The following is a 26,415-nucleotide window of genomic DNA, read 5'->3' on the forward strand; positions in this document are numbered from 1 at the left end:
GTCGTTAACGGCCTTACAATCAGGCTTGGCCGATCTCTCGCCTTCCGCCCATTTATTGCTCTCCAAGTGCGACTCCTGCAAAATAAGCAATCTTAGCGCGGAGGACCTCTGTTCACTTTCTTTCCACGGTGGTGGTCCGCTCGTACTCTTCCTCTTGTAGGCAGTCCTTCCGTGTCCACTCGGGACACAAGAGAATACAATCAAAAGGGACGCGATGATCGCCCTTCCATTTCCTACTCAACGACGTCTAGACACACGCGATGTCACCTGTTCGCATAAATATCGCTAGGTCGGTCGGTCCGACATTATTCACGACTTATCGATATACTATCGATCGCTTTTAGTCTCACAAATCGAGGGGAACGCGTCTCCTCGCTTCGCAAAAATCCTTGTGACATGCGCTCTTAAGCTGCAACGTCACAAGTTTAAGATATTCATTTCATTTATAATAAATGTTAATGTTATCTATAAGGTAAATTATCTATAAGGTTGTCTATAAGGTGTTATCTATAAGGTAGAATTAATTTTCGCTGTTGAGGTCAGGTTAAGGAGGAATTAATGTTCGCTTAATAGAGGTCAGTAGTTGTGTTATATGAACATGGCCGAAAATGATTGTTAATGTGTATAAAAGTACTGTACTGTCATAAATTTTAATAATCAGTGCGTGATATTAGATCGTAGTGCAAAGAACACAATTTTTTATTACATAGAAGATGTCGGGTTTTGTACCAAAGAAAGAGCATTTGTGGGAGGCATTACTTTTCTGCATCCGAAGAAATCTGCGGCTAAAAGTCGTGTGCTCTACTTGAAACAATTTGCAGAGATTGGTTCAGATGATTCAAAGACAACGATTTTAATGTGAATGACAAGGAACGCCCTGGTCAGCCAAAATGTTTAGAGATGGAGAATCGGAGGTATTATTGGAAGAAGATTCAGGTCAGATGCTCAAAGAGTTGTCGGAAACACTAAATATCGATGAGTCAACCGTTAGTAAACGTTTAAAAACAATTCAAATGATCCAGAAGCTAAGAAATTTGGTCCCACATGAATTGAGAGAAAGAGAATACATATCGAAACGTTTAATCATTTGTGAATTGTTGCTTCAAACACAAAAACAGAAATCGTTTTTGTATCGAATTGTGACTAGCGATAGAAAATGGATTCGTTACGACAATCTTAAGCGAAATAAATCATGGGTGCCTCTCGGCGAACCATTAACATCAACGCCAAAACAGGATATTCATGGATAAAAAGGTCATGCTGTGCATTTGGTGGGATCAAGTCGGTGTAATGTATAATGAACTACTGTAACCTAGTCAAACCATCAATGCTGAACGCTACCAACGACACTTACTCAATTTAAATCGAGCATTCAAAAAAAAACGTCCCCAATACACCAAAAGATATGACAATATTATTCTTCTTCATAACAATGCTAGACCACATGTTGCAACACTAGTAAAGAAAATCTTGGAAGAACTTGGATGGGATTTCTTACCCCACCCGCCCTATTCATTAGACGTTGCTCCTTCAGATTACCATTTGTTTCGGTTAATGCAGCATGACCTTCTGAGCAACACTTCTGTACTTTCGAAGATATAAAGAAATGGCTCAACAGATTGCCTCAAAAGAACCTAAATTTTTCTACTGCGGAATCCGTGTGTTACCCGAAAAATGGGAAAAGGTTATAGCTTCCGTAGGACAATATTTTGAATAAAATATAATGTACCGTTCCTTTGAAATAAACATGAGTTTTTGTAGCAAATAATAGCGAGAATTAATTAAAATTCCTAATATATAAAAAAGCCCATTAGCACATTTCTTACGTATTTATATAACACATTAGATTAAGTAAGCTTCGACATTCGTTCCGAAACCGTATACATTGCGCAAATTCGACTAAGTTTATTTAAATAATTAAATGAGAAGACAATATATACGCTTGAATATTCTGACGAGCGCGAACGTGGCATGGTAGATAGCGCATCGGTTTACCATGCTAGAGGTCCGGGGTTCGATCTCCGGTAGAGCCAGACAAATTTTTTCATACGCTCGTGTCTTCACTGGACGATCTGGCAATACCAGAGTATATTTGCTCAAAGCACCACCTCACGCAAAAAATATGCCGTTCGGAGTCGGCATTAAACTGTAGGTTCCATATGCCTGTGTACAATCAGCGTGCGCAACACAGGCATATGCGCAAGGAAAAAAACAAACCTGCGAGGTCTACGTCACGAGGAAGAAGAAAAGAATATTCTGACAGAAACGGGTAGACAATGGTTCGCCATAGAATATTTAAACATATATTGTCTTATAACTTTATTTACACAAACTTGATCAAATTTTGGGAAATGATTGCAGGTGACTATTCCTGGATTAATATTGCTTGATGCTTTCTTTATATGTAATAGGTACATGTACGCATGTATTGTTGCATGTGAGTGTGCGTGCGTGCGTGTATGCATTGGGTAGATATCTGTACTGTATATTTTATAAAATCATTTATAAAATAAAACTACATACGAACGAATACTTATACATTAACGCATACGTGCGCGCGTGCACACACACACACACACACACATACATATACACATACACGTACGCTTACGCAAGCTAACGAACACTCTCACATAGGTTAACGTACACGTTTATGTAGGTTCATGCAGTTCATGCACGCTCACGCATGTAAGCGCGCGCGCGCGCGCCCACACACATACATATACACATATGCTTACACATAGGTGCGCGTACACTCACACGGACACACATGCATACATACACAACATATATGCGCGCACATCCACACATGCACGTGACATTCGAATTCAAGAATACATGTGTGTATCTATTACATCTAAAAGAAAGTATCAAACTATCTTAAACAGATATGACCGACACTCATGTTCTACGACTTCGAACCTCTACAATTTTATCTGTTTATGTGAATGTGGCAAAGGAAATATTTGTTCAGAATTATAAATACTACGACATATCTCAAAACTAAGTAATTTGATCGGAGTTATTTTTTATATATGAAACGTTCGGGGTTTTTTGCATCTTAACACGTTGACTGCCACGGAACTTTTCACGATTCTGGTCTAAGAAGCCAATTTGATTTAATCAAGTAATGAAGCGACGAGATAACTCGTAGTCGGCGTCCTGGGCAAGTAAACAACCTACGAGATATCTCGTAGTTGGCAGTCAACGTGTTAATTGCTTTAATATTTTTTTCTAAAACAATTTTGGAAAACAGGCATTTTTTCAATTCAAGGCAGAATCTCCCTTAAGGCCTTCTTAGAGCCTATCTAGACAAACTTGCATTATCGCATGTGCATAAGTAAATCAAACTATCATGATCCGTGCAGAAAAAAGATATGGTCTGTATTAAATATATTATCAGTCAATTTCCTTCTACATATGCATTATGCGATTATGTAAATTTGTCTGGGTAGGTTTTCACCCTTTTAGAATATCATTACTTTCGACATTCCAGCCGTATAACACGCCGGTGAGACGAAGTAGGTGATATTTTTTATAGAAGGGTCGGATCGCTTCAACTGTTATCGAGATTAGCAGTGAGAGCGGCCCTTGCAAGGGAATCCAGTGTGCAACAACTTCCGTTACCGCCGCGACTGAAGGCTTCAGTGGCTGCTCTCTTCGCTAGCACCATACGGTAAACAAAATTTCTACTAATGATCACGGGAAAGCTTCGTTCCGCCGCGAAAGGAATCCTGAAAGATAAACTGTTTCTATATAAAATGTTTCTATGCATTTTCTAGATGTTCAGTACCAGAACCAAGAGAGTTGCGTCGATTCGTATCAAGGCCACCGCCGGGAAGCAGCCGGTTACACTGCACGATGCTGAGGCATGCCATAGAACCTATGCCGTGTTATACGCTCTATCTGGAATATTTAGGCGGTCTCGTACCGCTCTTGAAAGGCAGACGAATTAGCAAGATCAGACCAGAATTCGTGATATTTGACCCACAGAATCAGGAGACTTTACAGGTACTCGACGATACGTCACAGTACCCGTCATTCAGCGATGGTTCGGACACCGAAAGAGACACCGCGGACCTGTGTGGGTCGCCACGGAACAAAAAAAAAAGTAGAAGAAGAAGAGAGGAGAAGTCGAATGACGAAACGGACGAACTTACGTACGCGGATACCTTACCAGAGGTAATACGAACTCTCGCATCTTTTACGAAAGTTGTTCCGAAAGTTTCCACAAAATTGTATAAAAACATATAATTAATGCCTGAAATTTATTTTATTATTTCTCAAACTTCTACTTATTATACTACTTGTACTTATAATTAATATATTTTTTCATTTGATAAAACTAATCGTAGAAATATTTTGTCTATTTTTCTGGAGGCATCTCAGACACCAGATTTTTAAACGCCTCCACCATCGCATCTGCCGTACTAAACTTTAAACGACGCATATCCTTGATGTAGAAATAGGAAGAAATCATAGGATTAAGTCGGGACTGTAAGGTGGATGAGTCATCAATTGTGCACGGACAGTGGCCAAAAACTCAGTTTTCTCTACATTGTGGGACGATGCGTTGTTTCGATGCAAGATGCGCGATCTTGGTCGATTTTGATGAATTTTTCAAATTCTATCGGCAGGCAAATTATGGTGTAGCATTAACCATACGATTTTAAAGTGCAACAAATAAAACAAAACCGGTTTTCCTGAAATAATTATTTTTTTGCCAAAATTTCAGCACTTCATTTTTGATGAATATGACTCGTCTGGTAACACCTACACAGTGATTGTTATTTGCTTTCCGGTTTATAGCAATATATCCATGCTTCGTCATATGATATGATGTCATACATTACTCCGGCTGTGATCGTATTCTTTAAGCATTTCATTGTTTCATTTGATATACGCCTTTTTTGAGGTTTCTTTAAATTGCGCGATATCCAACGAGTACACAGCTTTCTGACGCCAAGATGATTATGTAGGTTTGTTTTGATTTGAGTCATACTAATACCCAGGAGTGCCTTAATTTCTCTGTAGGTCGTGCAATAGGTCTTCCTGCAATAAATTGCGCACAGCATCGACATTCTCTGGAATGACCGCCGCAGGACAGATTTCACAGGACACGTCATTAAGCTTTACTCGACTGCGCTTAAAGTTCGCGTACCACTCATAAACAGTCCTTTTGGATGGTGTTTCTTTGTCAAAAACCGAACGAAGACTTTCGATACACGGTAGTGGAGTTAGCGACTTCTTAGAGATACAAAATTATTGCGCGGAAATTTTCTTGTAATAAATTTATTTTATTTCGAAAGTATCAACTTTGAATATATCTTACAGCTAAACAAATGAATATTTTTTTACATAAAAGATGTCGAAAAACAAAGTGTCATTAAACATGTGAAAATTAATACAACCTGTATCAACAGTTTTAATATGACCTGACGCCTAATGACAACTTGTGGAGACTTTCGAAACAACCTTCGTATATTTCATAAGGAGAAACAATTAACGTTTAAAAGAATTCTGAAACTCTTAAAACTGAAAACCAAAGTAACAGAACATCAATCCTTTCTCTTCCGAAAAACGCAAATATATTTTGATTATATTATTTTAACGGCCATATTTCGCTTGACATGATGAATTACACAGCGCGCATAAATTCTTAACAAACTCTCTGTATTCCAGAGAAGAGGGCGTTATTCTCGTGACAGGCGCGATTATTGCATGGGGAGTTTTAATGGAGCATATTTGTTCGCAGCATGCGAGACTAGTCGAGGTAACATCAAATATCTGGGGAACAAAATTCAAATTTCATGGCTTGGCGGATTCGATTCCCGCAAACCTAGGTCAAGTGACTTATCGAACATCGTTACTACATCTACAGCCGAGACAAATGACGCTCGTAATGACGGAACTTAGGGATGATTTACCTTCAGGTAAGCAAACAATTGGTGATGAATATTATTTTCTTATCTATTATCATCCCAACACCAAGCATCAGTTACATTACATCAATATTATACAAAGGTTTGATAAGTTTGGTAAATTTTTATGAGATGGTGCCACAATTCATTTGATGACGTACTGCCAGGAAAGTTTCACTCTTCAAACCCCCCAGGCCAAACTTCAGCCAGAAGTGATGTATTGTTCTCGCTCAGTAGTCGTTTGAAGCGAGCGAGTAGTAGTTGCCATAAAAATGGGAAAAACCATTTCCGCACAGTGATAAAACATTTTTATTTAAAAAAGTGGACAGCAGCGCAGATCAAAACCGAGTTAGACGAAATTCATGGGAACTCCGCTCCTGTGTTGAAGACCGTAAATTTCTGGATAAACGAATTTAACCATGATCTAATCTGCATTAAAAACTAAGCGCGCACCAGACGCTCAATTGAAGTCACGTCGAACGTCGTGCAAAAAATTCATGGTATGGTTGTAGAAGATCGCCGAATGGGTAGATCGAGTATGCGTGAGATTGCTGATGCCGTAAACTTTCAATAGAACGAATACATAACATTCTGCATTAAAAATTGTATACGAAAAAATTATGTGCACGATGGGTGTTGCGATTGCTGACTTTCGATCAAGAACGCACGTGAAAGAACGTTTCAACACAGTGTTAGGCGATGTTTAAGCGCAGTACACAGAATTTTTGGCGTCGATTCGTGACTGGACAAATCTTGAATCTTGAATCTTGAATCTGAATCTTGAATCAATCACTGAATCGAAGGAGTAGTCAAAACAGTGGACAATGAATGCGTGATAAAAGTGTGCTGAAGAAGGCGAAGACTGTTTTATATCTTGGAAAGATGATGGCCACTGTTTTTTGGGATTCCCAAGGAATTATCCTAATTGACTATTTGCAAAAAGGTAAGACAGAGTAATAACTAGAGTTTACTTTGTAACATTATCGGACCGCTTGAAAGAAGAGCTGAAAAATATACGGCCAAGATTGGTGCGCAAAAGTGCTCTTCCATCAAGACAACGTGCCGTCCTACAAGTCGACTGTCGCAATGGCAAAATTAAACAAATTGGGCTTCGAATCGATTACTCATCCATTTTGTTCTCTGGATTTGGCCCCATACAACTTCTTCCTGATCAAAAATTTGAAAGTTTGGGAAGAAATTCTCGTCGCATAAGGAAGTCATCGTCACCGTTAAAGAGTATTTTGGGTTTGAAGCAGCCTATATTTTCGACAATAATAAAAAATTGGAAACTCGCTGAACCTAGTACATCGATAGCAACTATGTTGAAAAGTAAAGGCCACTTTCCCAAAAATATATTTGTTCTTTTACCAGACTTATCAAACAATTTTCGTAATTTTGTACTCAACAATATAAATGTTAAATAATAAACAGTGGGATATTAGTGAATAACCGTAGCAAATAACTAGTATTGCATAAAGAGGAAAAAGAAAAACAATAAACTAAATAATCATTTTTATCAACTCACAATTTTACAAAAATAACAATAATTGTCCAGTATCTTAATCTTGAATCATACAAAATTGTCTACAATGTAACCAATTCGAGTATTCTCGTAATTGTTCAATATAAAAGTTGAGACTTTGCTACCAACGTCACACTTATGCGACATATTGATCTTTTACATGAAATCAACGCTACATACAAAAGTGGATCAAATATAAAGGAGCCTTTCGCAAAAAAACCATATATTTTTCAAAATAAATTCTAATTTATATTTTTCTTATTTTTCTACATAGTCCCCCATCTTATCAATACACTTCCTCCATCGGTCTGATAATTTTTTAATCCCGGTATCATAAAAAATTCGTGGACGTGTATCAAACCAATTGCACACGAACTGCTACATCTCCTCGTTTGTTGTGAAGTGCTGTCCACCAAGGACTTCCTTGAATGGTCCAAACATATGGAAGTCGCATGGTGACAGGTCTGGGCTAGAGGATGAATGTTCTAGGACAGCCCAGTGCATATCGGCCAATTTTTGCCAATTTCTGTATTCAGCAACTTTGGAACTCAACGAGCCAACACTTTTCGAAATACCAACTCATTACGAATGATTGATTGCACACTTTCATAGCTGATCTAAAATTCCTGAGAGATTTCAAGAATTGTTAAGTACTGATCTCCTTCTATGAGTTCTCGAACAGCCTCGGTGTTCTGCGTTGTGATGTTGGTGCTGGAACGACGCGGGTGGCAATGTTTTCTACACACTCCCGTCCTTTCTTAAATTCGTTACACCACTGCTTCACCCGAGCACATAAAAGGGTTCTTTCCCCGAACTGTGGGAGTAAGGGGCGCCGAATTTCAGCAGCATTCACATTTTCGTTGACGAGAAACTTAATAATAACACGTTGTGCAACTGCAGGGTCTACCTCTTTCTCGCTCATCATGATTGCTGCTGAGAGTAAGAAGCACGTGGCGCGCCAACGTTATTATTGCCTTCCATATGATCCCCTTCCACTGTCCGAAACGTTGCAGACCTTTCATGCTGCCGACGGGCACGCAATTTAAAAAGACTTGTTTATATTTTATCCACCCTCGTATGTATCAGAGTCATAATTTTTCTTTTTATTAAATTGTCCGAGAAATTTGTATGTATTCCTTCGATCAAAATGAAACACAATTTTTGGTTACCAAGTAAAAATTTCATTCAACAAAGTATTCATCATTTTCTTGCACTATTTTAACCTATCTACGATTCTAACTGTAGGATTCCGTTCTCGAAGAACTTGGCTGGTTTGAAGGCAAACATGTCATCAACATGGTTACTGTCTACATATGGTCGAATGTTTTTTCGTTCAGAGAATTTTGTAAAGACCGGAGTAAATGATATTCTGATGGCACAATATTCAGCAAATATAGCGGATGTGGTAGAACATTCAAATCGATCTCGTACAACTTGTTTCGGGTGATCGAAAAACCTAAGGTCGCGTTGTCTTGGTGGAAAATAACACTATTTTGTTTGCAACTTCTGACCGCTTCTTTTGGATGTTTCAGCTCTAATTGTCTTATCAGTTAAAGTACACGTCCAAATTTATGGTTTAGTTCTGTGGGAGCAGCTCGCAATAAAAAGTACTCTTATAATCCAGATACAGAACCTAACTTAATTCGCATAGATATTTGGCTTTTGTGTTGTTTTTGACGGTTCACCAGCCTGACCCTGCAAAGGTTCTTGCATAATGTTATTATAAACAATCTATTTTTCGTCACCTGTCACTCAATGCGTTTATAAAATGATTCAGTTTCATTTGATCAGCATATCGCACATGAAAAATTGGTCCATTAAATTTATATCGGACAAATTATGTAGAACTCAAGTATCATAGCGAGAAACGTATCCAAGCTTCACCAAATGGCTATGAATGGTACTTTTTGGAACGCTTATGATTGCTGCTATCTTCCGAGTTGTGTATCATGGGTTATTTTCGATTACCGCCTTGATTTAATCATCAATTATGGCCAAAAATCTTTCGGAGCATTTCGCATATTCAAGGTCAAAATTATGCGTTTTATTTTTCACGAATTACTTCCAAATGATTAATAAAGCAATTGCTTTGTCTCTGTATACTTCACAAATTTTGCCTATTGTCTACACAGTTTTCTTTCCTTGATTGTAATAGAAAAACATCACATGTCGAAGAAGAAAATACATTTTCTTATCTACCACCATCAAAACTTAGTAATAATATACAGACTTAATATATATTAGCCAAACATTTACTAAGTAATGGGTTGAAATGTCACTAATTTAATGATATACCAGGTGTACCGGTATGAAGTGAGCGTTTTTTTGTGAAATCAAAACACTATTTTTTAATGGGAAAGTAAAAAACATTTTATTCAAAGTATTAGCCATTGCTAGTTACACATTTTTCCCATCTTTCAGGTAATTTGTGGATTCCACGCCAATAAAACTGTTCGTCTTTTGAAGCAAACCAATTAGTCATCCAATTTTCGACTTCCTCGTAGGAATCGAAGTGCTGCTCAGCCAATGCGTGTCCCATCGATGAAAACAAATGGTAGTCGGAAGGAGCCAAGTCTGGTGAATACGGCGGGTGGGGTAGCAGCTCCCAGCCGAGTGCTTTGATCGTATCCTGAACCAGTTTTGCTTTGTGTGCAGGTGCATTGTCATGGAGCAAAATTACCTTGCCGTGTCTTCTGGCCCATTCTGGTCGTTTTTCGATCAATGCATAGTTCAAATTGCTCATTTGTTGTCGGTAGCGATCTGTATTGACGGTTTCACCAGGTTTTAGGAGCTCNATTAAGGCCCGTTCAAAATAAATGTTCCCTATCGAGACATTTGTTTTTTGACGCTCACTTCATACCGGTACACCTAGTATATTCTTCTTTTTCTTCCTTTTTATATTAGGCCTTTTAGGTCTGTTTTTCCTTTCACGCATATGCCTGTATTGCGCACGCTGATTATACATAAGCATATGGGACCTATAGTTTTAATGCCGAATCCAAAAGGCATATTTTGCAAGAGGTGCTTTGAGTAAATATACTCTTGTGGCTTGCCAGATCGTCCAGAGGATACAAGAGCGTATAAAATTTTTCGGTTCTGCAGGGAATCAAACCTGGGATCTCTAGCGTCTCAGACCAATGCGCTATCTCCTACACCACGTTTGTGCTCCAATTGATAAATAGATATCATATATTTTCAATCACTTTGACAGCTTACACAATGTTCATAGGGGCATCTGTTGAAACTCATTAACCCTTAGCTGACACACGTCAAAATAATAACGTACGTGCTATAGGGGGTATTTTAGACCCCAGCGAGAAAAAATGTGTATAATTGTTTTATTTATCAATATTGGGTCAAGTCTCAACTAATACTAGATGACGCCACATAACCAAATTTGGCGCGCAGCTAAGAAAAATTTGCGTTCAAAAATACTCTGGGGCACTTTTAACCCCGTGTGTCAGCTAAGGGTTAACTTCTGAGACAATCCAATATATTAGTTTGGAGAAAAAGAAATCCATTATTTTTACGTAAATTTCAAGACTTTATTTAACATGTTTTGGATTGTCCGATTTGGGTCAAATATGCACCGTTTTGTTTTATAATTTGTTGCCATTTTAAAGGTAGCTCCATAATGCCTCTCTCATAGAAGTCTTGGTCCCTATTGGCGAAAAACTCTAGTAATCGATTTTCACAATCGAATCGTGGCGAAAAACTCTAGTAATCGATTTTCACAATCTTCTCTTGATGCCAATTTCTTATCACTAAGGAAGTTTTGCAATGCAAGAAAAACATGGTAATCGCTTGGTGCAGGAATATATGGTGGATACATCAAAACTTCCCAACCAAGCTCCCGGAGTTTCTGATGAGTCACTATAGACATGTGTGGCCTAGCGTTGTCCTGATGGAACACAACACTTCTCCTGTTGGCCAATTCTGGCCGTTTCCGGTCAATCGCTAGCTTCAAACTGTACAGTTGTTGACAGTAGAAATCCGAATTTAGTGTTTGGCCACATGGAAGCAACTCATAATAAATGATTCCTTTCCAGTCCCACCAAATGCACAGCAGAACCTTTCTGGCCGTTAGTCCTGGTTTGGCCACCATTTGAGCTGCTTCACCGCGCTTTGACCACGATCGTTTTCGCACAATCTTTCTGTGATTTTATTGACATTTTCGACGACGGGCCTACCTGTGCGAGGTGCATCTTTAATATCAAAAATACTTGAACGGAATCGACGAAACCAAAATTGCACGTAATTGGCTGTTACAGTATCGGCACCATACACACCATTCACAATTACAGCCGCCTGGCTTGTATTTTCGCTTTTATCAAAGAAAAACTGTAAAATGTACCGAATTTTCTCTTTGTTGACTTCCATTTTTAATACCCTGTAACTCACAACTGAATGGACCAAACAAAAAACAGCAAAAGAATATTTTTAGTGCGAAATGTTACCTTTCCAACGAGCATAAATCTGAAATTGTTTGATCGATACTTTACGAGATACCGATCACTACAGCCATCTACCGAAAAAATAATGGATTTTTTTTTCCCCAACCTAATATTTATGTAAACAAGTCAACTTTATTCTGCTTTATTTTATAAAGAAATGCAATATAAAGAAATAGGGTGATCTGCGTGAATGATTTTCCGAATATAATAATATGGTAGTGAACAATAGCTACATTCATCAGAAGCTAATGCTAAGCATAAGCGCTTAGTGACTATTATCTGTGAATATACTAAATTTTTATATCCATGGCGAATATGATCTGCGTTGTATATCCCCAGTAAGCAATCTGTTAGTCGTCTGCTAACAAATTGGCGACAGATCTATAATCATCTAAATTCACAATTTATTATTTGTTCGACAGAAACCTACTAACAAAACCTAACAGCAGATTAGCAGCAGAAAACAAGCGGGATCTGCTGCTTATATTTATTTCCATTTAAATAAATTAAAACGACAAATCCGATTTCTGCCATTGGTCTGCCATCATAGTATGTCATCAGATCTTGTTATCTTTCTGCCAGCAAGCTACTTATAAAATTTACAAAAGACACTGCGTAAAATATGCTTTTGTGAATTTGACTATCTGACCAATATCAGGTATTGTACGAGGTCTGTTCAAAAAGTATCGCGAATTTTGTGTTTTTTCAAAAATTATTTATTTATTCATAAATATCTATTTTGTCTCCTTCAAAGTAATCCCCATCAGATATTATACTCTTGTGCCAACGTTTTTTCCAATCCTCGAAGCACTTCAAAAAATCATTTTTTGTAATCTTGTTCAGCTCCTCCTTTGATGCCGTCTTTATATGCTCAATCGTAACGTAGCGTTGTCCTTTCATGTGCCTCTTCAGTTTTGGGAAAAAGAAAAAGTCACAGGGGGCCAGGTCTGGAGAATACGGTGGCTGCGGCATCATTAGTGTGTTGTTTTTGGCCAAAAATTCGCGCACAAGCAACGATGTGTGAGCAGGGGCGTTGGTACAAATTTCGCGGGGACCCGCCTCATGCCCAAATCATTAGTAAAAATCGAATGGCACGAGCCAATCGATATGTTTAGGTCCTCAGCAATTTCTTTAACGGTGATTCGACGATTGGCCAATACTATTTTCTTCACTTCATCAATGTTTTCGTCTGTTGTTGACGTGCTCGGGCGTCCGGCACGCTTTTCGTCGTTCACATCTTCTCGGCCCTCTGAGAACATTTTGTACCACCGATAAACGTTGCTTCGGTCCAAGGTAGCTTCACCATATGCCACAGTCAACATTCGGAATGCGTCCGCGCACTTAATTTTGTTTTTCACACAAAATTTGATACAGATTCTGTGATTTATTTTTTGGAATAGGCAAAAATCGAAGACGAGCCGAAACAGTCCAAGCAAAACAGCTGTCAAAGATAAACTGAATATTCAAAATGGCCGAACTTGTCGGCATAAGTGAAGGACATGAGTATTAACATAACGCCACAAAAAAATCGAAAATCGAATATACGTAACCAGCGGAAATTCAAAATTCGTGATACTTTTTGAACAGACCTCGTATATCACATTAAGGTTGTAACACTTTTTTCTTGTAAATTTCGGAACGTATTCCATGTCCAATAAGAAAATTCGTTTTTTAATCATTCTTAGGAGATGCATTTTTCTGTTGGATACGAGATACGTTACGGGATTCATCGAAAAAAGTACTGTAACCGTCTTGTCCATACATATAATAGCCGTGAAATTATAACATTTTTAAAGTATGAAATGGAATGTAGGCTGTACGTTAGTGAACAGTGGATGTTTATGATATGTAATAAAATTTCTAATCGAACTGAGCAATGATACTCAATTAATTAATTTAAAAAAATTTCTTAGACTAATCGTATCCATATTGGCCGTCTCAGTAAATCGGATTAGAACAAAAAATCATAAGGTGTTAAGACAAGCATAAACAAATCGCAATTGCTCATGAAATTTCACTTCATTAAACTAAATTAGAAAAATAGATTTCGTTACTGTTTTAAATATTAACACCTTTCATTTCCTTTTGAATATACGAGATGTGTTCAGAAAATAACAGGAATTTTCGTTTTTTGAAAAAAAACATTTATTTATTCGTCTACATTAATGTTGTCGCCTTCAAAATTGTCCCCATTAGATATTATGCACTTGTGCCAGCGCTTCTTCCAATCCTCGAAACACTTCTCAAACTCGATCTTTTGGATAGCCTTTAGCTCTTTCAGCGATGCACTTTTAATGTCATCTATGCTTGTAAAACGACGGCCCTTTAAGGTTCTGTTTATTTTTGGAAATAGGAAAAGTCACACGGAGCCGTGTCTGGCGAATATGGAGGCTGGGGTATCGTTACAGTATTGTTTTTGGCTAAAAATTCACGAACAAGCAATGAAGTGTGAGCAGGTGCATTATCGTGATGCAAAAGCCATGAATTGTTTTTCCACAAATCCGGGCGTTTTTTTCGGATTGCTTCACGCAAACGGCGTTGAACTTGTAGGTAGCACTCCTTACTGACCGTTTGACCTCGTGGCAAGAATTCATGATGCACTATGCCATTAAAATCGAAGAACAAAGTGAGCATAACCTTCATGTTTGACCGCACTTGTCGAGCCTTTTTCGGTCTTGGCGAGCCAGAATGCCTCCACTGGGATGATTGAGCCTTAGTTTCGACGTCATATCCGTAAACCTATGTTTCGTCACCTGTTATAACACCTGTTATAACACGTTTTAGTAATTCTGCATCGTTGTTGAATTCATTTAGTGACTCCTGAGCAACTTCCATTCGCCGCTGTTTTTGTTCAAAATTCAACAATTTTGGAACAAATTTTGCTGCCACGCGTTTCATATCCAAAATATTCGAAAAAATTTCATGGCATGAGCCAATCGATATGCCAACATCATCAGCGACTTCTCTGATTGTGATTCGGCGATCGTTCATAACCATTTCTTTCACTTTTTCCACGTTTTCATCGGTTGTTGATGTGTTGGGGCGTCCGGGGCGTTCGTCATCTTCAACATCTTCACGGCCATCTTGGAAACGCTTATACCACTCGTAAACTCTTGTTTTACTCATAGCAGACTCACCATAGGCCTTTGTTAACATTTCACACACTTTGTTACACTTTATTTCATTTTTTACGCAAAATTTGATACAAATTCTTTGATCCATTTCTTTTAACAAACGAAAATCGCCGAGATCATAAAAACACGTCTAACCTTAGCGGCTGCCACAGACAAAGTAAACAATGAATACAGCTGAAAATTTTATCATACTTCAGGGGCATGTATACCAACATAATAAAAAAAAAATTTTACGATCGGACTCTACAAACCCGCGAAATTTAAAAATTCCCGTTATTTTATGAATACACCTCGTATATCCACAGTACTATTCAAATATATTCCTCATAGCACATCAACGTCCCTGTAAAATTACGACAACATTAAACTATTAGTTAAATCGGAAAATTCCGTCCATCTAGTGGCGAGTAGCTATAGTTAGAATTGTCGGTAACTCTGATGTCTAAATCAAGCTTAATTTTTTCGTTTAATCATAAATCAAAAAAATTCATCATATAAAAGTATACGTTCGCCAAAATAACATTATATTTTACAATATCAAAAATGTCGAAATTTGAGCCAAATAAGCCTTATTTGCGCGAAGTGTTAATCTTTTACTTCAAATGAAAGAAAACTGGAGCTGAAACTTATCACATGCATATAGAAGTTTATGAGTGATAGTGATAGTGATAGTGTTCCTACCGATATAACATGCAGTGCTGCAAATGGTTTCGACGTTTTAAAAGTGGTTATTTTAATGCGGAGGACAAAGAGCATTTTAGACGGTCAAGAGCATTCGAAGACGAAGAATTGCAGTCATTGGTGGATGAAGACCCATGTCAAACGCAAAAACAACTTGCAAAAGCATTAAATTGTGCTCAGTTGGTCAGTTCCGATCGTTTGAAAGCCTTGGGAACCGTCTAAAAGGGAGGAAAATGGGTCATATGAACTGAAGCCAAAAAACATTGAAAAGCGAAAAATCATCTGCGAAATTCTACTTGCAACAAAGAAAGGGGTTTTTGCATCGTATCATCACTGGAGATGAAAAATGGATATATTTTGAAAACCCTAAACTTCGGAAAACCATTTGCGACTCCAGCCAATCTTCAATATCGACACCAAAGCGGAATATCCATAGAAAAAAGGTAATACTCTGTATTTGGTGGGATCAGAAGAGTGTAGTGTAGTATAAGTTGTTGAAATCTATTAAAACAATCACAAGATATCTCTACCGGGAACAAATTATCTATTTAAGCCGAGCATTGCACGAGAAACGACCAGAAAATGAAACGAGATAGCATATAGTGATTTTGTTTCATGACAACACTTGGCCTCACGTCGCAAAACTTGTTAAGGATATGTTAGAAGCACTTCGCTGGAAGTACTACCCCTTGCGGCTTATTCACGAGATTGCGCCACTTTTGATTACCACTTGTTTCGGTCGATGGCACACGCACTTGTTGAGGAAAGCTGCAATTTTTTTGAAGCGGTAGAAAAATGGGTCTCTTACTAGATAGCTTCCAAAGATTAGTCATTTTTTCGCCGCGGAACTCGCTTGCTGCCCAAAAGATGGAAAAATATCATTCTTAACGATGGACAATATTTTAATTAACATACTTTTTCATTTCGTTTCTTAAAACTATACTTTTCGCAAAAAACCGGACAGAATTTTCCGATTTAGCTAATAAAATGGTAACATTCCATTGAGATTAATAAATCTGCCATTAACTTTCCAGTAACATGGAAATATTCGTTTAAACTTATTCCATTAACATCTCAGGAACCTTGAATGTAACGTTCTATTAATTTTCACACAACATGCCAAGGACCTCCTAATTCCGATAAAAAACATTTTACATAAAATTTTATGAAAACTTTAAGTTATTCCCTTTAAGTTGAAATTTAAGAGAAGACTTATACATACCTTTTAACATGCACCGAAAAAAATAGTCATTGTAATAGGTAAGCAAAAATTTCTAAACTTTTTTTGCAAAATTCAATCTTCATTCAAGAACAAACAAAAAATATTAATCAGCGAAATATTCCTCGTTTACATCAACCACCTTTCGCTATCTTTCGGGTAGCTTGCGAATTCTTTGACGGTAGAAGCTGACCGGCTTTGAAATGATAAAGTCGTAAATGCATTTTCGTATCTCTTCAAATATCACGAAATGTGTATCAGCCAAGTGATGCTGCAGTGAACGGAATAGGTAGTAATCGGAAGGCGCCATGTCTGGGCTGTATGTCGCGTAAGAGAGAAGTTCCCAGCCTAACGCAAAGATATGGTCCCGAGTTGCTTTCGCAATATGTGGTAGAGCATTGTAATGAAGCAGGATCATTTTACGACTTCCTTGGCCAGTAAATGGCCTCTTTTCTTTTCTTCTAATACATCGCTCAAATTGGTCAATTGTTTTTGGTAGCGGTCTGCCGTGATTGTTTCACTCGATTGTAACAACTCGTAATACAACACACCTTTCCAATTCCACCAGATGTAGAGCAAAATCTTCTTTGTGTGGATATTGAGTTTTGGCGTCGATGTCGAAGGTTGACCAAGGTAAATCCGCTTTTCTACGCTTAAGATTATCATAAAGAATCCACTTTTCATCGCCAGTAATGATTTTGTGCAGAAAATCTTTTTTCCGGAACTTTGAAAGCATTATGAGTGCAGTGTCACGACGTCGATTTTTGTTGTCTTCGGACAGTTTGTGCGGAACCCATCTGCCTTCCTTCTGAACTTTTCCCATTGTATGTAAACGTGCGGAAATGACTTGCCGCCTAACGCCAAGCTGTTCTGCAAGCTCTTTTCCAGTTTGCACAGAGTTTATATCCAGCAATGCATGTAATTCATCCATTTCAATTTTTTGAGGGAGTCTAGCACGTAGTTCATTTTCAAGACTGAAATCTCCTTGGCGAAATTTTTGATACTATTTTTTACACGTATCATGATTTACAGCGTTCTCTCCATATACAGCACATATCATTTCAATGGCTTCAGCAATATTTTTCTTCAGATGAATCGCAAATTGGATGGAAAATCGAATATGCTCTTTTGTTATTGCCATCGTGAACACTACTAATTTTTGAGGTTCTATGCATCAAACGCCAAACCGCATGGCATTTAAGAAACCCAAATATCGACGCTTTAAAACCGCAAATGGGAGGGAAGATAAATAAAATTTAAATTGTTGTTTTGGTTGTATGAAGTTTAAAGCTCAAAACATTTTTGCTCATTTAATACATCATTCCTCATCACTCCTCTGTGGTATCGATTCCAATCGACAGCTAGTTACTCATCCATTTACTTAACGCGTTCGTTGTTGCTTGACTTCGATGATTGAACAGCTAGCACTGATTCTAATGACTCTGCCGATATTCTTATGACTAATTCTTATATAATATATTTTTATAATGCTCATAAAACATTATAATGATATATTTACTGTTAGGCATTAAAAGCAACTCAACAACAGATGATGTATAATAAGTATTGTTCCAATATAATATTATTGTTCCAAGTATGCTGTGACTTTTTTGCTTTTTTAACTAAATATTATAATGGTTAATTCAAACAAAAAATTAGTCGTTAAGAAATATTGTCTAAGGAAATTAAAGTAAGGTAAATAAGAATGATAAATTTAAAGAATCTTTTTCTGTGCAGGTCTTGTACTAACCCATAAAACGAGTCATGCAAAAGTCAAGATGTAATGTTGCTAAAATTTAAAATAAAATTTCATTAACCTTCTGATAATATTATAATGCAAAGTTGTATTCTAAGTTAATGGTATATAGCAGTAACATTTACATTAAAATGTAAAGATTGTAACCTCCTTATAATCTAGCTGCATTGCTTGGTACTGTGAGGGAAAGTTTTGCAATAAATGAAATTTATTAAAGTGAATGAGCCTTGTTACATTCAGAAGAGCATTAAAACGGTGAGAAGTTGTATCAAGATCTCATGTAAAACACGTTCCGAATGGGCAGCAAGGAAAGATTAGAAAATGGCATCATGAACAAAACAAATATTATGCAATAATTCATTATAAATTTTTACGTGACTTATTTGTAGACATGTATGTAAAAGAAATGTCTAAAGTTTTGGAGAGAAGTTGTTTACATCGAATGATAATTTTTCGATAATACAAATAATTTCAAAAAGGAAAGTTTAATTTTGAGGATGTACCACGCACAGGCTGGCCGATGGAAACTATAACGTTAGAAAACATTGCAGTGGTAGAAAAAGTGCTAAGAGAAAGCATTCATATCATCTGGCAAATTAAGGAACTGATTTATATCGGTGCATCTACAATTCATCGCATTTTGTACGAACATTTGCAAGGCAATTCTATATCCTCTGGGTACTTCACTTATTCACAGAAGAATAAAAAGCACAGTGATACAAAAAATACATTAAAACGTTTTCTATTATAATTATCACGCAATACAAATAGCGTCATTAATGGTAATGAAACTTGGTCATACTATTATGAAATAATAAGAAAATCACAGAACAGAGTATGGCTCTTTGAAGACAAGAACTTTGAAGATATTAGGAAATTCAAAAATCACAAATTATTGACTATCATCTGGTATCAATACTTGACTATTCCATAACAATGCACTAGTAACAGGTGGGCTGATAAGTTCCCGATGTAATAAAAAAAACACACTTTTTTTGGTAAAAATAAATTTTATTTATCAACATAGTTTTCATCAAGAGCGATACAGTCACTCCAGCGTCTCTCTAACATTTCTATACCTTTTTTAAAAAACGATTTATCTTTAGCCTCAAAATAGACGTTTGTTTCGGCGATCACTTTCTCATTAGAGCCAAATCTTTTACCTGCGAGCATCTTTTTTAGATCTGCGAACAGGTAATAGTCGCTCGGAACCAAGTCTGGAGAGTAGGGAGGGTGCGGAATCAATTCGAAGCGTAATTCATGCAATTTCGCCATCGTAGCCAAAGACTTGTGACAGGATGCATTGTCCTGGTGAAAGAGCAATTTTTTTCTTTGCATGTGAGGCCGTTTTTTCGATATTTTCTCTTTCAAACGATTCAATTGGCATATGTAGCGATTGCTGTTGATTGATCTGGCCTTTTTTGAGGTACTCGATAAACAAAATACCGTGCGTATCCCAAAATACAGACGCCATAACCTTGCCAGCTGACTGTTGCACTTTTGGCCGCTTTGGGCGAGGTTCCCCGGCTGCTGTCCACTCAGCTGACTGTCGACTAGACTCTGGTGTGTAGTGGTGGATCCATGTTTCGTCCATGGTTACGTATCGACGCAAAAAGTCTGTTTTATTGCGACGAAAAAGCTCTAAACAGTGTTCAGAATCATCGACTCGTTGTTGTTTTTGGTCAACACGCGCGGCACCCACTTTGACAACAGTTTTTCATAGACAAATGTTTATTCAAAATAAAACCTACACGTTCTTTGGATATATTCAGAATCTCAGCTATCTCCAGCAACTTTACTTTACGGTTCCCCAAAACGATTTTCTGGACTTTTTTTATGTTTTCCGGAGTAACCACTTCTTTTGGGCGACCAGAGCGTGGTGCATTACTAGTGTCCGTACGACCACGTTTCAATTCAGCAAACCAATCAATAATGGTTGATTTACTTGGTGCAGAGTCCAGATAACGCTTATCAAGCCAAGCTTTTGTTTGAACGGTGTTTTTTCCCATCAAATAACAATGTTTTATCAAAACACGAAATTCTNCTTTTGTTTGAACGGTGTTTTTTCCCATCAAATAAAAATGTTTTATCAAAACACGAAATTCTCGTTTATCCATTTTTTTGTTTATCAACAAAGTCGTTCAACTGAAACCACTCTAACTTTTTATCCACAGAGTGAATCGTCATGAAATTTTTTCTGCTACCGTCTAAAAGTTAGTATTTACTAAAAGAAGCATCGGTTCAGCGATTGCAACGCTATCTGTGTGTCAGACCGGGAAACTTATCAGCCGATGTGTTACATCGGGCGATGTCTGGGCTAACACTATTTAATATCCCTCCTCTTCCCCCTTTTCCGCCCACTGTCCACATATTGTCTATAATTTTGGATTGATTTCTGAAGTCAAAATACAGCTGAAGGTCAGGTGACCTCCAGCAACTTCCACAATTCTTGGCAACATGGGACTAATTTCTAGGAAGAAACCTAACGACATTGGCTCACCGACTTGTTTCGTTATATGAAGAAGTGTATTGAATGCGATAAAGACTTCATTGAACGAAAGTAGAAAAGTACAGTTGTGTTGCAAAACTTTCGTAGTATCCTATGTACATGGTTTGTCCGGAAAGTAATGTCAGTGATTTTTTTTTACCCGACTGACCGTCAGAGCGCGTTCGGATCGATTGGGAATGGTAGAGGGGAAAGTCAGCTAACGAATGTTGAGTCACTCAGTCTTCTCCCGCCAGCCGCATAGTAAGGACATGCGTTTCTGTGGAAATTGTTTTGTGATCATGTGCAAGTAAAAATAGTAAACTTGGCAAAACAGCGGCGGAAACTCTTCCAATGATCAAGACAGCTTTTAAAAAAAATGTCCTGTCGGATTGGCAAGTGTTCCGATGGCACAAGGTTTTTTTGGAAGGCCTGGAAGAGATCGACGACGAAGCCCGCGCCGGACAGTCATCGACGAGCACCACTGACGACAATGTGCCGCGAGTGAAAGAACTTTTGAACACAGACCGACATTCTTTCGAATTTGATATAATTTTATGTGTTAAAGTTATTTATAGCGTTGTTTCTTCCCGGATGACATTCGGCAACTGTTGGGCTCGTAGTACTTGAAGGAATTCCCTGGATCCTTCCGTAGGTATCCTTCCTCGCATGCTCTGCGACCGGGTCGCAGGGCCTTGTGCCTTTCTTAGAGCAAGGTGGCCATCCCCGCTGACAGTCGCCAACCGTCCGCCCGGGAAGAGAAATTTCCCCCGCGTCTTTCCGCGTGCCGCTCTAGTCGCTTCTCCAGAGTCCTCGTTTTCGTTTGCGCTCGGCTCCTCCCGGCAGCTCCGAATTCTCCAATCTCCTTACGTGCGATGCACTGACTCGTCGTGAGCGACTTTACATTTATCAAAAATTATAATAGCCGCGGGCTACTTCTGCGCAAAACAGTGCACGAGACAAAATTATCTAATTCGGTCGCCTTCTCATATGAGAAGGCGCGAGTTTCCGGCTCATTCTCGGCCAGGCCACAGGCCAGTCAGGTGGTGCCAGTCAGGTGGTGCAATAGATATCCTTACTTACAGTTCCCACACAACATAACTTCTAAAATCAGGACATACGAAGTCTTAAATATTTGTAAATAAGACATTTTTCAGACATTTCATGTCCCGGTTTATATTACCTTGGATTATCTAAAACAAAATATCCTAACATACAAATTTCAAAAATGTTCAGAGAATATCGTTACTACGAGGGTGGATCAAATATAAACGAGTATTTTGCAAAAAAATCACATATCATTTTTCAAAATCAATTCTAATTTACATTTTTCTTATTTTTCTACATAGTCCTCCATCTTATCTATATATTTTCTCCAACGGTAATTTTTTAATCCCGGTATCATAAAAAGGTCGCGGACAATCAAACAAATTGCACACGAACTGCAGCACTTCCTCGTTTGTTGTGAAGCGCTGTCCACCGAGGGCTTCTTTGAGTGGCACACACATATGGAAGTCGCATGGCAGATCTGGGCTGTAGGGTGGATGTTCTAGGACAGCCCAATGCATATCGGTCAATTCTTGTTGTGTTACTGTTGCGGTGTGGGGTCTGGCGTTGTCATGGAGAAGCAACACACTTCTGACCGGTATGCCGCATCTTTTGGATCGATAGGTAGCTCGAACTGAAGTTCCTGAGAGATTTCAGGAACAGTTAAGTGCCAACTGTTCTGTGCTGTGATGCTGATGCGGGAACGGCGACAATGTTTTCAACACGATCCCGTCCTTTCTTAAATTTGTTACACCACTGTTTCACCTGAGCCCATGAAAGGGTTTTTTCCCCGAACTGTGGGAGTAAACGGCGTCGAATTTCAGTAGCATTTATATTTTTGTTGACGAGAAACTTAATATAACACATTGTGCAACTGCGCGGTGTATCTCTTTCTCACTTATCATGATTGCTGCTGAGAATAAGAAGCACATGGCGCGCTAACGTTATTACTGCCTTCCATATGACCGCCCTCCACTGTCCAAAACGTTGCAGACTCCTCACGCCGCCGATGGGCGCACAATTTAAAAAGGCTTGTTTATATTTGATTCATCCTCGTAAATTGCTTACATTTTCAGAATATTCGAAATATAGCCTATTTGATATAAGCGTAATTAGCATAACTCAAAAACTATTTATTGTAATAAATTAAAAAAAAACATACATTTGCCACTTGATAAGAACTGTAATGCTTCATCATTAAAAGGGTAGCCTGGTGTAGCAACTTCAAAAAATCGATTTTCTTTTTTTGGCTTAATCGATAGTTTTTCACCTCTAGAAAATGTTACCGAAGTCACAAAAATAAATTCAAAATTTTGCGGGTCGAAACAAGCTCGCTAAGTACGCATGCGTAAGCGTTCCCAAAGGCACCAGAGCCACAGTGCTCACGAGAGTTTTAAAATGCCTTTAGGAACTCTTGTAGTTTGTTGGTAATCTTGTAAGCATTATATACATTAATGTCAAAATGTCAAAAAAGAAAAAAAACTTGGTGGCAAGGGTAAGCTAACTGACACTTTGATAAAAAAAGCTTACAAAATACTACGGCCTCGCAATAATGAGAAATCCAGAATCTGTGGAAAATATGCAAAGAGATATAATGGCCACATATTTGCATAGTAATACAAATAAGCTTCCGCCGTTTTCAAAAGATGGCTCCAACGACAAGATTACTTTGAAATCGTCAGATGTACCAGGTGTATGCATAAGTTTTTTCCGGTTTAACTAAGAGATAGCGCCAGCGAAAAGTACGCAGCGTATTAATTTGACACATACGTCATTTTGTTCGTCTGACATTTAAAACTACAAACACACACAAGTTGAGTCCGCNGTACCGAATAAGCGTCATTTGCGGGAAGTTTTGATTTATTTTTTTCATTTAAAGAAATCTACTGCTGAGGCGCATCGGTCGCTTGTAGAAGTTTACGGTGATGCTACTTTAAGTGAAAGAAGTTGTCGTGAGTGGTTTCAAAAGTTTAAAAACGGCGAGTTTGACGTGGAAGATAAAGAACGCGAAGGAAGGCCAGTAAAGTTTGAAGACGCTGAGTTAGAGGCATTATTGTACCAAGACTCATGCCAAACACAAGAGCAGCTTGCAGAAAACTTGGGAGTGACTCAACAAGCGATTTCAAACCGTCTCAAGACCATTGGTATGGTACAAAAGCAAGGAAATTGGGTTCCGCATGAACTCAAACCCAGAGACGTCGAACGCCGTCTTTTTACGTGCGAACTTCTCCAAAGACAAAATCTTTTTGGGGGTTTTTTGCATCGAATAGTGACGGGAGATGAAAAGTGGATCCACTACGACAACCCAAAGCGTAGGAAATCGTGGGGTAAGCCTGGCCATGCACGAACTTCAACGACCAAACCGAATATTTGTGGCAAGAAGCTAATATGTTGTGCATCTGGTGGGATCAGCTCGGAGTAATCTATTACGAGCTACTCCAGCCTAACGAAACTATCACTGGATAACGTTATCAACAGCAACTGATGCAATTAAGCCAAGAAGTGAAGCTTAAACGCCCCCAATATGCCAAAAGACATGACAAAGTGATTTTTCAGCACGACAACGCTCGGCCACATGTTGCAAAAGTCGTCAAGGATACTTTGGAAGCTTTACAATGGGATGTCTTACCCCACCCGCCGTATTCACCAGACATTGCTTCTTCGGACTACCACTTGTTCCGGTTGATGGCTCACGCCCTGGTCGAGCAGCACTTCACTTCTTACGAAGAAGCCAAAAATTAGGTCGATTCATGGATAGCCTCAAAAGATGAAGAGTTTTTTTGACGTGGCATCCGAATGCTGCCAGAAAGATGGCAAAAAGTAGTAGCTAGTGACGGACAATATTTTGAATAAAGTGTAACGTACATTTTTTTTTTAATAAATTGATAATTTTTATTTAAGGAACGGCGGAAACTTATTTGTATTACTAATATATCGACTGATAAAAAACCAAGACATGAAAATTGTCTTTTTGCTGAAGATTCTTGGTGTAAATTTCGACGCGCCGAAAGCCTAGGAGTTCCATACACTCACTCAGAGCCTTTACATCCAGTTGTAGCTGAGAGTATATTACCTATATACAAAGACTTATCGAGAAAATATTTACTTGAAAGATGTTTAGGCGGCTTCACTCAAAATGCCAATGAAAGCTTTAACTCGGTCATTTGGCGACTAGCCCCTAAGCATCTACATTGTGGACGAAAGATTATCGAAATCGCAGCCTATTTAGCAGCAACTATGTTTAATGGAGGTTACTTGTCATTGCTAGGAATCATGTCAGAAGTTGGCATTATAATTGGAACGACCTGCAAAAATTTTTCTGATAAAATTAATCAAAGTAGAGTCATTTCTCAGAATCGTCGAAGTAAAAGCGCTAATAAAAAAATCGGTTTGCTGCATAAAGAACAACTACAACAAAATGAACTTTATGAGGAGATAGAAGGTCTTCTGTATTGTCCAGATATAGCTGATTGATAATAAAGTTGAGGTAAATAAAAAAAAATAGTTTATCAACCTTTTTTCTTGTTCGAAAACTTTAAACGCGTTTATCTCTAAACTATGTTTTTGAAATTGGCGTGCAGTATAACTCAAACAATTTTTGAGATATCAATATGATTTTTTTTTTAATTAAAGATAATTGAATTGTCTTATAGTTATACCGACAATTAGAAGTAAAACAATTGTTTATAAAAAGTTATAAACAATATTACGCGCAAAATTTAGGCCAAAAACGAAAATTTAGTTTTAAGTTGAAAATTTTTCAATTTCCTTTTTTTTTAATGTTTCCTCGGTATAACTAGAAACTACATTCATATAGTTGACAAAAAAAATTTTTTTTTTTATTCAGATGATTTTACGAGGTGCTAGATTGCACGCCGTTTGGGAAGAATTTTCAAAGGCGCCTTCGTATGTGCTGTCACTTGGTCAATTATTGAGATGAATAGACGAAAAAATTAATTCATACTTTTCAATATATGTACAATAAACTCTGTTAATTGCAAAAATATATATTCAGTAGTTTCGTAAATAAAAAATCTCAAAAAAGTGCTTGTTTTTTGCGTTCTGCATCAGACTACCCCCTTAATAAGGTATCCAATCGCCTCCATTATCAATAATTATCTGTCATCTCCAAGACTTATTTACACTAATCTAATAATGTATTTTTGAGATAAAGATCTCCATATCAAATGAATTTG

The 26,415-nt window shown here is 37.9% G+C and overlaps 1 protein-coding gene across 1 annotated transcript; it reads left to right on the forward strand.

Moving 5' to 3' along the window:
- Window positions 1-890: 890 nt before the first annotated feature.
- LOC106742652 (tubby-related protein 4-like) lies at window positions 891-26,135 on the forward strand. Its single transcript, XM_014615820.1, has 6 exons — window positions 891-986; window positions 3,369-3,451; window positions 3,542-3,676; window positions 3,783-4,182; window positions 5,756-5,933; window positions 26,067-26,135. The coding sequence occupies exons 1-6, from the start codon at window positions 891-893 to the stop codon at window positions 26,084-26,086; spliced, it is 912 nt and encodes a 303-aa protein (XP_014471306.1). The 3' UTR covers window positions 26,087-26,135.
- The last annotated feature ends 280 nt before the right edge of the window (window positions 26,136-26,415 follow it).

The sequence above is a fragment of the Dinoponera quadriceps genome, unplaced genomic scaffold (assembly GCF_001313825.1).
Source record: "Dinoponera quadriceps isolate SergipeBrazil2010 unplaced genomic scaffold, ASM131382v1 scaffold819, whole genome shotgun sequence".
Taxonomy (NCBI): Eukaryota; Metazoa; Arthropoda; class Insecta; order Hymenoptera; family Formicidae; genus Dinoponera; species Dinoponera quadriceps.